At 39.8% G+C, this 15742-nt stretch overlaps 1 protein-coding gene across 3 annotated transcripts in view; it reads left to right on the top strand.

Annotated features, from left to right (window-relative positions):
* The window catches only part of LOC111150506 (TGF-beta activated kinase 1 and MAP3K7 binding protein 3), a 94316-nt gene that overhangs the window by 37984 nt on the left and 40590 nt on the right, over positions 1-15742 (top strand). For all 3 annotated transcript variants that reach the window (XM_022507991.1, XM_022507992.1, XM_022507989.1), the window contains exons 3-4: positions 1721-1797; positions 2036-2150. In XM_022507991.1, the coding sequence (XP_022363699.1) occupies positions 2118-2150 (33 nt within the window). In that variant the 5' untranslated portion in view covers positions 1721-1797; positions 2036-2117. The remainder of the gene's footprint in view (positions 1-1720; positions 1798-2035; positions 2151-15742) is intronic.

Genomic DNA, 15742 nt, shown 5'->3' with positions numbered 1-15742 from the left:
CTTCTTATGAGATGATAAAATGCCTGTGTAATGCACAGTGAGATGAATGGCGTAGGCACTGTGACGTAGTGTTAGGCCAGTCTTGACCTTCTGCTGATACGTTGGCAGGTGGGTCATCTGCTGCTGGACTGCAGTTGAGCATGGGCAACTGAAGTTGTAGGAGGCAAAACGACATGTAAGAGGGGACTCATGTAGTTTCTGAGTCATGGTAAGAGAATGCTCATTTGTCAAAATAAGCCAGTAAGGCCACTGTTCCTTATATAAATTGCTCTTCATGGAACAGAAATGGGTTATATTATAGTCAGCATTTTTAAAAAAGGCATTTATTCTTTTGGCCGTGCAGTTTAAAGTTCTGTACATGCTGTGGGGCCTGCACTTTATCCTTTCTTCTATAAATAGCTGAGGCCTCGGGATGTTATATCACAACCACGTGTGCTGCAAAAGCATTAAGAAAACAAATGATTATGTATTTTCTCTTTGGACTGCCTTTGCCGTATCCCATAGGCTTTGGACCGATGTATTTTCGTTCTCATTGGTTTTTCATTGGTTTCCATGAATTGTTGTTCTTTGGTTTCGTGGTTGACCCAAACATTCTTGGGCAGGATGGTCTTTAGCTTCCAAGTGTATGAATTTCTTCCAAACTTTTTCTTGTGGTTGAGTTCCAGTTTCAAAGCATTGTGGTCTGAGAATATGCAGGGAATAATCTTAATCTTTTGTTACCTGTTGAGCCCTGATTTTGTGACCCAAATGCCCATGGAGAAAGTTCCATGTGTGCTCGAGAAGAGTGAGTATTCTGGTTTTTAGGGTGGAATGTTCTGTGTATATCTATGAGGTCCATCTGGTCCAGTGTGTCATTCAAAGCCCTTGTTTCTTTGTTGATCTTCTGCTTAGATGATCTGTCTATTGCTGAGAGTGAAGTCTATATATACAATGGAATCATACTCAGCATCAGAAAGGATGAATATACCCAGGTTTTGTATCAACATGGACAGGACTAGAGGAGATTATGCTGAGTGAAATAAGTCAAGCAGAGAAAGTCAATTATATGGTTTCACTTATTTGTGGAACATAAGGAATAGCATGGAGGACATTAGGAGAAGGAAGGGAAAATGGAAGGGGGAAATTGGAGGGGGAGACAAACCATGAGAGACTATGGACTCTGGGAAACAAACTGAGGGTTTCAGAGGGGAGGGAGTACGGGGATGGGTTAGCCTGGTGGTGGGTATTAAGGAGGGCACGGATTGCATGGAGCACTGGGTGTTAAACACAGAAAGTGAATTATGGAACACTGCACCAAAAACTAATGATGTACTATGGTGAATAACATAACAGTAATACAAAAAAATATCCTGAATGAATGACGATCTAATCTGGCTCAGAAAAAAAAAAAGTTACTTAAAAGTAAAACCTGCTTATTATACTTAAAAAAAAGTGGGTTATTTTTTAGTTTTTCTTTGCTGCTGCTCTCTCCTTGGGATAATGTAGAATTTAATTACTGTAGAAAATATTTGTGACCTAAAAGAAAGGAAGATGATTCAGCTTGTGATGCTACTTGGGAAAGAGCCACCTGCCCTAAAAGTGTGGTCTAGCATTCTGTGTGCTATTACTTAAAAGCACCAGAAGTCTGAGTTTTTGTCAGGTTTCCATACTGAGTTAGGAAAACTCAGCAAAAAGATAAAAAAAAAAAGATAATTAACTCCTCATTTTGTCACATTTCTAGACTACTGAAAAGAAGGTGCTTTTAGAGCCGAAGATGTGAATAAGACTCCTGTGCTGGAGATTCTAGATCATCTTGAGGTAATTTTTTTTTAATTAGATCAATTATTTTGTACAGTTTTAATTTTATAGAAAAATTGAGAGGATGATACAGAGTTCCCATATGCCCAGCACTCAATTTTTTTATTATTAATAGATGACCTTGATATGGTATATTTGTTACAGTTAATTAACCAATATTGAAACACTGTTATTAACTAAAGTCCATAGTTCACTCACTTTTCCTTACCTTTTAACTAATGTACTTTTTCTCTTTCAGGATCCCACTGGGATAATGTTTAGTTGTCATGTCTTCTTAGGCTCCTCTTGCTGTGACAATTTCTTGGATTTTCATTGGTTTGATGACACTGTCAGCTGTGAGGAGAACTGATCAGGTACTTTGTAGAATGTTCCTCAACTGGGATTTGTCCCATGTTTTTTCATTGTTAGACTTGTGTTCTGCGTTTTGGGGAGGAAGACCACAGAGGTAAAGTGCCATTCCTATAGTCTTGTCACAAGAGTACATACTGTCAACATGATTTATCACTGTTAATGTTGGTTTGGTCACCTGGGTTTATGTCCACTTTCTCCCTTCTCCACTCAAATGTTAGTTTTTAAAAAATTTTCTTTTGTAGTGTGTTGTTTTGGAGTAAAGGCATTGTGTAGTTGCCACTTAAGTAGTGGGAAGTTATACTCCATCTCCTTTAGGGTGTTCTACATAAATTATTGGGAATTCTTCTGAATGGAAGATTGTCTCTTCTCCCCCATTTGCTTATTTATTTAGTCATTTCTTTGTATTATTATGGGTTCGTGGATAATTATTTTATACTTTAGGTCATAATCCATTACTGCTTTATTGTGTTCCTTAAATTTTTCTAGCCCTGGCCATTGATGAGCTCTTTTGGTTAGCCTGTGTGTTACTTTAACATGCCCCCATTGTTGTGGGGTGGGGTTCCTTTTGAGCACTTCCTTACTTTTGAGCATTGTAAGATACTCCAGACTTGTCCTGTGTATCCCCTGTTTTAGTTCTAGAATCAGCCATTTCTTCTCCACAAAGCCTTGGTTCCTTTTATTAGAGAATGCTAATGGTATTAGAAATCAAGATCCGAGTGCTAGGTAGGGTCATTGCTACTTTGGGGTGGTGGTGTTTCTAGGCTCTGTTAGCTGAAATCCCAGGTATACACTATTTGAGTATTTATGCATGTCTATAAATGTTTCTCTGTATCTATTTTTATATACCTATATCAATATTAAGCTAAACATGAGTTTTTACTGATGTCTCCAATGTAATCCATTAAGGCATGGATCATTCTAGCCTCCTCCGCTTGCTTATCTGTAACCTCTCCCAATAGTGAAAAACCTGGCTGTCACCGTTCACCATCCATGTACTTAATTGTTCACTCCTACTTCCATGGGAAACACTTTATCAACTAGAGTACAGTGCTTATGTATATTTCCTTTTGCCTTTACTTTAGTCTTACCAAAGTCTTTAGTCTTTCCAAAGTTATGTAGGTCAACAACTCCCCCCCCCACCAACCCTCTGGGATGACATTGTTTTATACGTTTGTAATACAGTTAGATTATATTGTATGGTGTCTATTCCTTCCTGGGATCCCCTGACCTACTAAATGGTCTTAAATTTGCATACTTTAAGGTTCACTCTTGGGGCGCTGGGGTGGCTCAGTTGGTTAAGCGTCTGACTCTTGATTTCAGTTCAGGTTATGATCTCAGGGTGGTGAAATTGAGCCCTGCATCAGACTCTGGGCTGGGTGTGGAGCCTTCTTAAGAGTCTCTCTCTCCTTCTCCTTTGCTCCTCCCTTCCTCGAAAAGAAAAAGGGTTCACTCTTTGTGTTAAAAGTTCTATGGGTTTTGACAAGTACATGATGTCATGTATTTACTATTAGAGTATTATACAGAATAATATCACCACCCTTAAAATTGCCGATGCTCCATCTGTGAACCTGCCCCACAAACCCCTGGCAACCACTTATCTTTTTATTGTCTCTCTAATTTTGCTTTTTCCAGAATGTTCTTGAGATATTTTTAAGGTCATTTTATAAAGGAAACCTTTGATTTTTCTAACCTAGATACTATTTTTTCCTGCCACCAACTCAGTATTCCTAAATGAACAAAATATTTCTAATAAGAATCAACGCTTTCCCATTTTTTTTCATATGCCACTCTGTAAGGTTGTTTTACTTTATTTTTTAATATCCCACTTCTTTGGAGCACCTGGGTGGTTCATTCAATGGAGGATGTGGCTCCTGATCTTGGGGTCATGAGTTTGAGCCCCCTGTTGGGCATAGAGCTGAATTAAAAACTAATAATTGGGCCACTTGGGTGGCTCAGTTGGTTGGGCATCCTGCTCTTGGTTTCGGCTCAGGTTGTGATCTCCTAGTTCATGGGATCGAGCCCCAGGTCAGGCCCACTGGGCTAGGAGTCTGCTTCAGGATTCTCTCTGTCTGCCCCTCCCCGTGCTGGTTTGAGCTCCCACCCTCTCCCCCTTTCTTTCTCTCCAATAAATAATTTAAAAAAAAATAAGTAAAAAAAAAACGAATAATAATATCCTGCTTTTTTTGTTACCATACTGAGAATGGGAGACGATCCCAAGTACCTTTATTTTTATTTTTTGTTGGGGAGGTCAGTGGGGGGCGGCAGGAGCGGCACATATGATGGGTTCTGTAGAGGTGGCAGTATGCAAGCAGAATGGGTGCTCATTTTTTAAAAATTTTTTAAAAAAGATTTTATGTATTTATTTATTTGACAGGCAGAGATCACAAGTAGGCAGAGAGGCAGGCAGAGAGAGGGAGAGAGAGAGAGGGAGAGGGAGAGAGAGAGAGGAGGAAGCAGGCTCCCTGCTGAGCAGAGAGCCCGATGCGGGGCTCGATCCCAGGACCCTGGATCATGACCTGAGCCGAAGGCAGAGGCCTCAACCCGCTGAGCCACCCAGGCACCTCTTAAATTTAAACTGAATATAGGGGTACCTGGGTGGGTCAGTCTGCCTTAGGCTCAGGTTGTGATCCTGGAGTCCTGGGTTCGAGCCCCTCATTGGGCTCTCTGCTCAGCAGGGAGCCTGCTTCTCTCTCTGCCCCTACCTGCTGCTCTCATGGTCTTTCTCTCTTTTTCTCTGAAATAAGTGAATAAAATCTTTTTTTTTTTAAAGATTTTATTTATTTGACAGAGAGAGACACAGTGAGAGAGGGAATACAAGTAGAGGGAAAAGGAGAAGGGAGAGGGAGAAGCAGGCTTCCTGCTGAGCAGGGAGCCAGATGCGGGGCTCCATCCCAGGACACTGGGATCATGATCTGAGCCGAAGGCATACACTTAATGACTGAGCCACGCAGGCATCCCAAATGAATAAAATCTTAAAAAAAAAAAAATAAAGTGAATATGCTTCTATTTGTTTCTGGGGGACTATATTTAACATGAAAATGCTTTTTGAGTCTTTTTAAAAAATTTTTTTAAAAAAATTTTATTTTTATTTATTTAACAGAGAGAGAGATTATAAGTAGGCAGAGAGGCAGGCAGAGAGAGAGGAGGAAGCAGGGTCCCTGCTGAACAGAGAGCCCCATGTGGGGCTTGATCCCAGGACCCTGAGATCATGACCTGAGCCGAAGGCAGAGGCTTAACCCACTGAGCCACCCAGGTGCCCCACTTTTTGAGTCTTTTAATATAAGTATTATATTGATCTGTAGTATATCTCTAAAATCCTGTGGGATGATTATCTTAGAAATCATTTGGAAGGCTCATTTAGGGGAGATAACAAGTATTGAATTCTTATCCCTTCCTTGTTATTTAGTTGCACCTTTACATATATGCATGAAAAGTCTTGAAATTAGAACCCTTACCTGTACCACTAATAAAAGGTCATTTGTTATGCTTCACTACTGCCCACTTCTTATTGTTGTTTACCTCAAAGAATTTACTATACAGTACAAAAACCCCTTCTGTTTTATAATCAGGTTTTGATTGAAACTGTCTTTAAGAGTTTTGACATCATCAGGGCCCTACCATGTAGCCAGATAAGTTTGTTTCCTAGATTTGCTGCTTGTTGACCGTGTGACTACAGGCAAATTATTTACCCTCTCTGAGCCTCACATTTCCTCATTGGTAAAATGTGGATGATGATATTGCCTCTCCTGTGGGATAAGGGGGATTAAATGAGACAAAGCACTTAGCCTGGTGTCTGGTACATACATATGGCTCAGTAAATATCATTGAAAACCAAAACTTCCAAAGCAACAAGAAAATGGGTGAAAATTCCAAAGGTTTATATGAGTATACATGTTCTGTTCAACAGTTATTGGCTGGGCCAGATTAATCAGAAAAATGAATGATTCCTTTACTTAAAAGTCCTCTCAAGACAAGTCTTACTTTTCTTCAAACCTCAGCAGTTTTCACCTCACCAAACTTAAGGTGCTAGCCGTGGCTGTCAGCCTGAGATGCTCTTGACTTTCTAGGGGCCTCCTGGGAGTGCCTTTGGTGTTTTACAGAAGGGGCCAGGATGCTAACCGCCTTGTGATACATGGGCCAAGCATGCATGATGAAGAATTATTGTACGCCAAATTACTGTATCCATAGCCTTTTGTGGAGACACACTAGACCTGACTGATACAGTACTGGCTTTAAACCTTTGATGGAACATAGTGCAGGTGGTGCAGACCCCTCGGTAGGCCAGTGAGTGAAGTGACCTCAGGCCTCTGTGTCTGGGATGCCCTAGGAAGTGTGGAAAGTAGGCAAGCTGGAAAGTATGTGGACCTTTTGAAAGGGTGCAGCTGTGCCTCAGTTTTAACCAGTCGCCTGCTGTTGCTCTAGCTTCTGATTTTTTTCAGAGAAAAGTTGGGTATCCAGATTGTTATGTAAAATTTCTCTATTTTAAAGTGTGGCTCAGGGCACCTGGCTGGCTCAGTCAGTGGAACATGCGACTCCTGATCTCCAGGTTGTGTGATTTCGAGCCTCACTTTGGGTATAGAGATGACTTAAAGAAGTAAAGAATCTTCCAAAAAAAAATAATGTGGCTCAGCTTTTTTCTTTAACATTATTGAGGTCAAAGCAAACAGATCAGGGGGCTGGATTTGTCCTACAGACCATTGGTTTGTAATCTCTGCTATAATTATGTTAGGAAGTGAACTAAAATGTGATAGAAGGGAACACTCAGGCCCATAACTGCACTACCCTGCATATTTGCTGATCTCTGAGAAGGCTGTGGAAATAAAGCACCGGGTGTGAGCTCATTTTCTAGAGTGTGGAGAATGGCATCATCACAGCAGAGCTTTGGGGGAAATTTGTCTGTTTGGGAGGAAGAATTCTATTGGGAGAAATCCTAGTAGCTGCTTTTTGAGCCCACTGCACCTCGTGGTGCTGGCTCTCCTGAGTGGGAGTGAGGGCAGCTGCACCACCAGAAGAAGCCTCAGAGTGATTCCACTGCTAAGCGTAGCGTCTGGGCCCCCTGACTCTCCATCCTGCCCTCAAAGATTGGAAGTTGCCCACAAAGCTGACAAACAACAAAGTTCCACCCTGTAGAACTTCTTGGTTTATGTGGCTTTAGAACCCTACACAGCTCCACAGTCCACAGCTGTGGCCATCTGTGCTTTAGTGGGGGTGTTTCAAGGGTGTCCCAGGAGTTAGGCCACAACCTCACCTAGCCAGTATAGTTCAGATACTGCTTGAGTTCTCTGGTTGGTTTCACATCGTCACTCATCACTTTAAAATTGTCTAAAAAGAAGCAGCCCGTTAAAATGTGAAGAAACAAAGTTTGTATCTCTTTTGCATAGTTGTTACATACATTGATAATATCTGGGCAAGACTAGATGGTGTGTTTTGATGTGTATCATATCAAAATCTATAATGTAGGATACTATAGGACAGTGTTTCATTTTGGTTGGATTCGGTGGGATTGAATGCAGAAATGTACTGTAATACATTATTTTAAAACGTTTTTTAGGTAAACAGGCTCATCTTACTGGCTAGAATAGTTTGTAAACTCTGTTGTTTTAACCTCTCATCAGAAAGAAAATTGTTTTTTTTTTTTTTAAGGAAGAATTTTAACATTCTTTTAATCAGCAGGAAATTATTGAGAGTGTTATAGGTTGTGAAATACTTAATAGTTATCCATGTCAGTTCGTGCTTATGTGAATGGCCATTTGTATAGGGCAGAGTGCTAACCACTGTTCAGATTACGGACATAATCCCTTAAAGAGAAATTTTCATATTTGCTGTAACAAGTAGGCCTACTATTAATCGTCTTTCTAGGGATGCCTAGGTGACTCAGTCGGTTAAGCGTTTGCCTTCCGCTCATGATCCCAAGATGCTGGGATCGAGCCCTGCATCGGGCTCCTTGGTCACTTGGTCAGTGGGGAGACTGCTCCCTCTCACTCTGACTGCTGATCGCCCTGCTTATGCTGTATCTCTGTCAAATAAATAAAATAAAGTAAAAAATTCATCTTTTCAGATGGTTGCCATTTTTGTGGGTATGTAAATTGTTGGCTTTGATTATAAAGATGCTTTTTAATATTTTTTTCCAAAGACAAGTATTTATAACTCTTAAGAAAAGGACATTTTTTCCCTTTTAGCTCTGCCTTGTTTGTATCCTAAAACAGCTTGTTTATACAAGGATTCTTTGCTCCCCTCTCAGCCCTTCGCCTCCCACCCCATTTTTGGGTGATAAAGTGATGGGGGTTTCTTGTCTTTTTCCCCCAAAGAAAGGCACTCATCCTCACCTTCTGGCAATGTCCTTGTTACCTACCAGTGACGTAGTGGAAAGAGCACAGCCTTTGGAGAAGGCAGACTTGGATTTGAGTCATGATTCTGCCCTATGCCCATTCTTTAGGTTGTTTTCTTACCTGTAAACGAGAGATCATCACAGCTACCTTTGAGGACACAGTTATTCAGTAAATGGTATATGATAGCAGTAATGGTGAAATTAATGGTAACTTTGGTGTTAGTGGCACCTGAGGTTTTAAAGGTAGACAGAGCTGGCAGAGAGCTAGCAGCTTCCAAGACCTCAGAACTGGACAGAACCCAAGCTCTTGCTTGACACCTAATCCATCTTTGTTTTTGTTTACCCTTGTTGCCTTTTCTTTTTTTGTAAAAAGGCAATTATCTTTATATTTTAAAGACTTGAAATTAGGATTGAGAAATGAATAAAATAGTTCTTTGGAGCCACTAGGGAAGCTTGAGTTAAGCTTTTGGGTGCTTCAGAAGCTCTTTGTGGACAACAGTTAAGTAGCTATCAAGTATTCTGAATGTGGTTAGCCCCTCACGTGTGAAGTATCATTTCCTGGTGGGAAGGTTGTCATCATTTCTGTAAATACAAGCAGATTTGATGACTAAGGTCATTTTTACCATTAAACTCAGTGAATTACCTTTTTCTTTTCTATTTTACCTAACAAATATTCATTTAATATCTAGTCTGTGCCAGGCCCTGTGCCTAATCAATTGAATACCCCCAAAGGAGATATTGAATTATAGAATCTAAGAGTTGTAGGGCTTAGCCTTTTAATTGAATGAAAGTCCTAAAGCCTTAGAGCTGTGCTGTCCAGTAAGGCAGCCACTGCTAACTGTAGGTGGCTGCCGACTACTTGAAATGTGGCTAGTCTGAATTGTCCTGTGCTGTTAGCATAAAATACACAATGGATTTCAAAGGTCTAGTTGGAGAGAAATACGTAAAATAGCTCATCATTTTTATATTGATCATATATTTTAAAAATATTATTTTTGATCAGATTAAATAAAATGTATTAAAATTTCACCTTTGCTTTTTTTCTTCATGTGGGTACTAGGACATTTAAAAGAACTTGCAGTATATTTTTATTGGTGCTGTCTTTGACCTCCAGTGACTTGGCAGTGTTACTCATCTAGTTAGGACTCCTGTGGCCGTGCAAATTATAGATCATCTTCCTGTGAAAACGGCAGATAATGTTTGTTTTGATGAAAATGGTGGGTAATTCAAACACATTTAAAGATTTTATTTATTTGAGAGAGAGCACGTGCAGGCTAGAGGGAGAGGGAGAGAGAATCCAAAGCAGACTACTCACTGAGCACAGACGCAGGTCCTGATCTCACAACCATGAAATATGCCTGAGCCGAAACCCAGAGTCAGCTGCTTAACTGACTGAGCTACCCAGGCGCCGAACAGGATTGAATTGACCCTAAGGACTAAAGTTAACACTAAGGACTTTGAAATAAGGTACATTTTAAATTAAGCCTGGATTGTTAATCTGGTAGACTATTTTAGCTTTTCAGATTTGGGATATTTTAAGAATGGAAAACTGTAAAAACATACTCACAGATTGAGTAGCTTAAATCAGTTTTCCCTTTTTCCTAAGCATTCACAAATTGTTTTACATAGGTGGTCCCTGATTCCCCAGTATTTTACTGGGGGTGTGTTTAGGAGGTAGGGGACAAGTTTTGTGTATATCTTTTATCTTATTAGGTAGATTGGTTTGGTATAGTGAAAGTGACTTCATTATTTAACAGACATTTGAGCAAGTGTGGGCTCAGGCTCTGGAAACGCAGGGGTGAACAAAGCATAGCCCCTGAATAGAACTACAACCTTTTTGTTTTTGTTTTGTTTTGTTTTGACTTTTTATTTGGAAATAATTCCAGAAGTATAGAAGTTGTGAGAGTAAAAATTATACAAAGAGCACATCCTTTATCCATATTCACCTATTAACATTTTCCTCCATTGGCTTTATTTGTTCCCTCTCTCTGTGCATGTATGTGTGTGTGTATGTTTGTGTACATGCACACATGTACACATACATACTATGTATTTTTTTCCTGAATCTTTTGAGATTAAGTTGGCATATGCTTTACTCCTAAATATTTCATTGCCTAATTTCCTAAAACTAAGTGTAGCCTCACATAAAACTAGCACAGTTATCAATTCAGTAAATTTAGTAAATTCAATAAATTAAACATAATGGAATACTTTTCATAATCTACCATCTGTCTCTCATTTTTGTTAATTGATCATTCTTTTATAACATTTTCCCCACTTAGTATAGGACCCAGTCTAGGATCAGTTATTAGACTAGTTGTTATATACTTTGTCTCTTTTAATCTGTGATATTTTTCTTGCCTTTTTCTTTTATAACATTGACATTTTTAAGATGACATGCTCACCTTGTCTCCACCCCTCTTTTTCTTTTTTAAATAGAGCATTTATTGTTTTGGCTTTGTTTCTTTCCTCATAAGTTTCAGGTTCTGCATTCCTTTTTTTTTTTTAAGATTTTATTTATTTGAGAGAGAGAACACAAGCAGGGGGAGTAGAAGGCAGATGGAGAGGGAGAAGCAGGCTTCTTGCCGACTAAGGAGCCTGACACGGGACTCACTCCCAGGACCCTCGGATCATGACCTGAGCTGAAGCCAGATGCTTGACCATCTGAGCCATGCAGGTGTCCCTCAGGTTCTGCATTCCTGACAGGAATACTGTAAAGTAATATGTTTTCTCAGGGTGACCTGTCTGGAGGTGTATGTTGTCCATCTTTCCCTCATTGATGTTAATTTTCATTAGCTAGTCATGATATCGTTTGATTTATCTACTGTGTAATCCCCCCCTTGCCACTAATAAGCTATTCTTTGGGGGTATACTTGAAGACCATTCACACTTACTATTCTTCATCCAAATCTACTCCTAGATTTGGCATCCTTGATGATTTTTTTCTTGAAGCAGTCTGTACTGTGATGTCTGCAAAATGATGGTTTTTTTAAGGCTTTAGCACTCCTTGAATGTTTACCGGTTGGATTCTACCATACATAAAAGGCCTCCCTTCTCCATTTATGTATGTATTTAATACTGATAGCAGCTCGTGGGTTCCTGTTTTCTATAGGCCTGTAATTCATTACTGTCCTTAATTATTTTGATACTCAAATTGTCACAGATTTGGCCAGTGGGAGCCGCTTTAAGCTCCCAGGTCCTTAGCACAAGCTCCCATCATTTTTGAGTACTTCCCCTACTCGGTGGTGTAACAGCATGTTCTGGGTAGAGCTACAGTTCATATGAGACCTTTAGGTACCCTAGGGGCTTCACTGTCATGTGTTTGGTGCACCTGTGAGGATAAGCACAACCTGCAGTTAGAGCATATGGAAGGTCCTCTAGCATGGTGTGGGTACAGGAAAGGCTTGGTGGCCAGGATTCGGGGAATGGTGTTGCCAGTGGAAGCCTCCAGAGAGGAAGTGCCATCAGTACCAATGTGTACAGGATCAGTGTGGCTTTGAGAAGCAGTGGGAGGAAGGAAGAAAAGCATCTCAGGCAGATGGATGATCATGGTATCATGCCCTAGGAGGAGGTAGCACAGGACAGCCATGCACAGGATTACACCTGGCTCTGTTCTGTTGGGGTGCAGAGTGGAGGCGACATGATCAGATCTGCATCTTAGAGCACTGATACTCTGGCTGTGATGTTGGAGGAAGGGAAGACCAGAGGTGAGAGAGCAGCAGGAAGTTGGAGCCTTAATGTTGATGACAGTATTAAAAAATGCCCTTAATAGTAACTAATGCTTTCTGACTTAGTAACGGTTGACATTTAAATTTTACTACAGCCCTACTATTATTTCCATTTTGTAGGTGAAATTTCAAAGGTGTGAGGATTGAGTATATTTCTTAGACACTAACAGATGGCAAAAATGGGGTGGAAACCATGATCACTTCCTTTCACCCTCTAGTTGGTTGTGCAAGAATGGGAAGTCAGGGATCACACCCTAGTTTCTAGTATTGTTACTGAGTGAATAGTGGTAACATTCATGGAGAGAACAGAGAGCATTTGGGGAAGGGTTGTGGTGAGGATTTCCTTTTTGAACATACTGACAATTATCTTTGGGCATATCCAGATGGTGCTCTGTAGTAGGCAGGTGGCTATATGTGTCTGGAGTCTTGCAGAGAGCATGATGTTCAAGATACCGATTTGGGAATCCTCAGCCTTTAAATGTTACTGAATGCCTAGTAGTGGATACAATCACTGGTTAAAAGGATGCAGAATGAAAAGAGGAAGCAAATTAGGACAAAAACCAGACAGACGTTAATGGGACAAAAGAGGTGGGAAGAAACCCGGATAGTATGTTGTCAAAGAGGCTAAAAAAGGAAGTATCAGTCAATGTTGTCAGAGGCTGCAGAGATCAAGGGGACATAGGGACCAGAAAATAAATGATCTAGATTTAGCATCAGAGAGATAAGTATTTCAGTGGAGCAGTGATAAGAGCCAGATTAAAGCAGACTAAGGAATGAATTGTAGGGAGAAGAGTACAGGGTGGACAGAAAGCCCCTCTGTGTGCCAAGCATATTCCGTCACATTTCAGTTTTCCTTCATGTTCATTAGACAGCTTTCGTGTCGTGGCTGGAGGTCATTAAAGCAGTCACTAATGGCTCTTTTTATCTGTGGTTAGGCAGAATCTCATAGATATGGGCTTTGTGGCCACTTGGTAGACAGAAAGAGTGTCCAAAACCCTTGACAATCTTAGCTTGGAAGGAAGAGGAGAGCAAGCCAGACACCCAGTGAAAGCCAGCAGTTTGTGTGCAAAGTGAAATGCCCTGCCTATAATCAACATCGAGTTTGAGATTACATGGTGATTGTTTTTCGAGTATCTACTTAATTATAAACCAGCAAAAGTAATACTGAATTCAGTATTTTCCTTAAACATTTTTATTTCTTCATTTGTTTTTCAAAGATCCGTTCAGTTTTTTAAATTTAATTTTTTAATAATTTTTTTAAATTTTATTTTTTCATTGTTCCAAGATTCATTGTTTATGCACCACACCCAGTGTTCCATGCAATATGTGCCCTCCATAACACCCACCACCAGGCTCACCTAACCCCCCACCCTCCTCCCCTCCAAAACCCTCAGATTGTTTTTCAGAGTCCACAGTCTCTCATGCTTTGTCTCCCCCTCTGATTTACCACAATTCACTTTTCCTTTCCTTCTCCTAATGTCCTCTATGTTATTCCTTATGCCCCACAAGTAAGTGAAACCATATGATAATTGATTTTCTCTGCTTGACTTATTTCACTCAGCATAATCTCCTCCAGTCCAGTCCATGTTGCTACAAAAGTTGGGTATTCATCCTTTCTGATGGAGGCATAATACTCCATTGTATATATGCACTATATCTTCTTTATCCATTCGTCTCTTTTTTTTTTTAAAGATTTTATTTATTTATTTGACAGACAGAGATCACAAGTAGGCAGAGAGGCAGGCAGAGAGAGAGAAAGGAGGAAGCAGGCTCCCTGCTGAGCAGAGAGCCTGATGCGGGGCTCGATCCCAGGACCCTGGGATCACGACCCAAGCCGAAGGCAGAGGCTTTAACCCACTGAGCCACCCAGGCGCCCCTCCATTCGTCTCTTGAAGGGCATCTTAGCTCTTTCCACAGTTTGGCGATTGTAGCCATTGCTGCTATGAACATTGGGGTACAGATGGCCCTTCTTTTCTTAATTTTTTAAATCCAAGAGTAGTGGACTTACAATGTCAGTTAGACGTATACAACAGACAACAGAGTGATTCAACAATTCTGTACGTCAGGAATGCTCACTACAATAAATGTAGCTACTATTTGCATGATAGATCATTATTACAGTATATTATTGACTGTATTTCCTATGCTGTACTTTTTATCCCCATGACCTGTTTATTTTATAACTGGTTGTTGGTACCTCTTAATCCTCTTCATGTTTTTTGCCCATCCCTCCTTCCTGCTGGCAGTCACTAGTTTGTTCTCTGTGTTTATGAGTCTGTTTCTGTTTTCTTGCTTGCTTGTTCATTTTGTTTGTTTTTTTTTTTTAGATTCTACTTATAAGTGGAATCATATAGTATAGGTCTTTCTATGATTGGCTTATTTCACTTAGCATAATACCCTGTAGGTTAGTGTTGTTGTGAATGACAAGATGTTATTATTTTTTGTGGCCTGAGTAATACTCCATTGTGTATATATACCACATGTTTTTTACCATTCAGCTATCAGTGGACACTTGGGATATTTCTGTAACTTGGCAATTGTAAGTAATGCTGCAGTAAAAGTGGGGGTGCATGTATCTTTTCAAATTAGAGTTTTCATTTTCTTCAGGTAAATACCCTGCAGTAGAATCACTGGATTGTATGGTAGTTCTATTTTTAATATTTTGGGGGAACCTCCATACTGTTTTCCATAGTGGCTGCCCTACTTTACATTCTCATCATTAGTGAACAAGGTTTTTTTTTTTCCTTCCACATCCTCACAACACTTATTTTTGTCTTTTTGACATTAGACATTTTGACAAGAGTGAAATGCTAATTCATTGTGATTTTGATTTTCATTCTCAGGATGAGTGATGTTGAGTGACTTCTCATGTGTCTGTTGGTCATCTGCATGTCTTTGCAAAATATGCCCATTCAGGTCTTCTGCCCATGTTTTAATTGGAATGTTTGGTATTTTGTTTTGTTTTTGGTGGTGTATGCATTCTTTATATATTTTCTCCCCTTCAATAGCGAGTGTCTTCTCCCCTTCAGTAGGTTGTCTTCTAGGTTTGTTGATGGTTTCTTTTGCCGTGTAAAAGCTTTTTAGTTTGACGTACTCCCCATAGTTTTTCTTCTGTTTCCCTAAAGGGAAATCAAGAAAAATGTTGCTAAGGCTGATGTCCAAGACATGACTGCCTATGTTTTCTTTTAGGGTTTTTATGCTTTCAGGTCTCACATTTAGGTCTTTAATCTATTTTGAATTTATTTTCGTGTATAAGAAAGCAGTACAGTTTCATTTTTTTGACATGTAGCTCTCAGGATTTTTTTTTTTTTTTTTAGCACCGTTTATTGAGGAGACTGTTTTTTCCCCATTGTATATGCTTGCTTCCTTTATTGTAGATTAACTGACCGTGTAAGCCTGGGTTTTTTTGGGGGGATCTGTGTTCTGTTTCATTTATCTTAAGTGTCTTTTTTTTTTTTTAGTTTTTTTTTTAATTTTTTTTTAATTTTATTTTTTATAAACATATATTTTTATCCCCAGGGGTACAGGTCTGTGAATC

Source organism: Enhydra lutris, unplaced genomic scaffold (genome assembly GCF_002288905.1).
Source record: "Enhydra lutris kenyoni isolate GAN:26980312 unplaced genomic scaffold, ASM228890v2 scaffoldscaffold23, whole genome shotgun sequence".
Lineage (NCBI taxonomy): Eukaryota > Metazoa > Chordata > Mammalia > Carnivora > Mustelidae > Enhydra > Enhydra lutris.
Note: the sequence above shows the minus strand (reverse complement) of the source record. Positions and strands in the feature narration are given on the sequence as shown.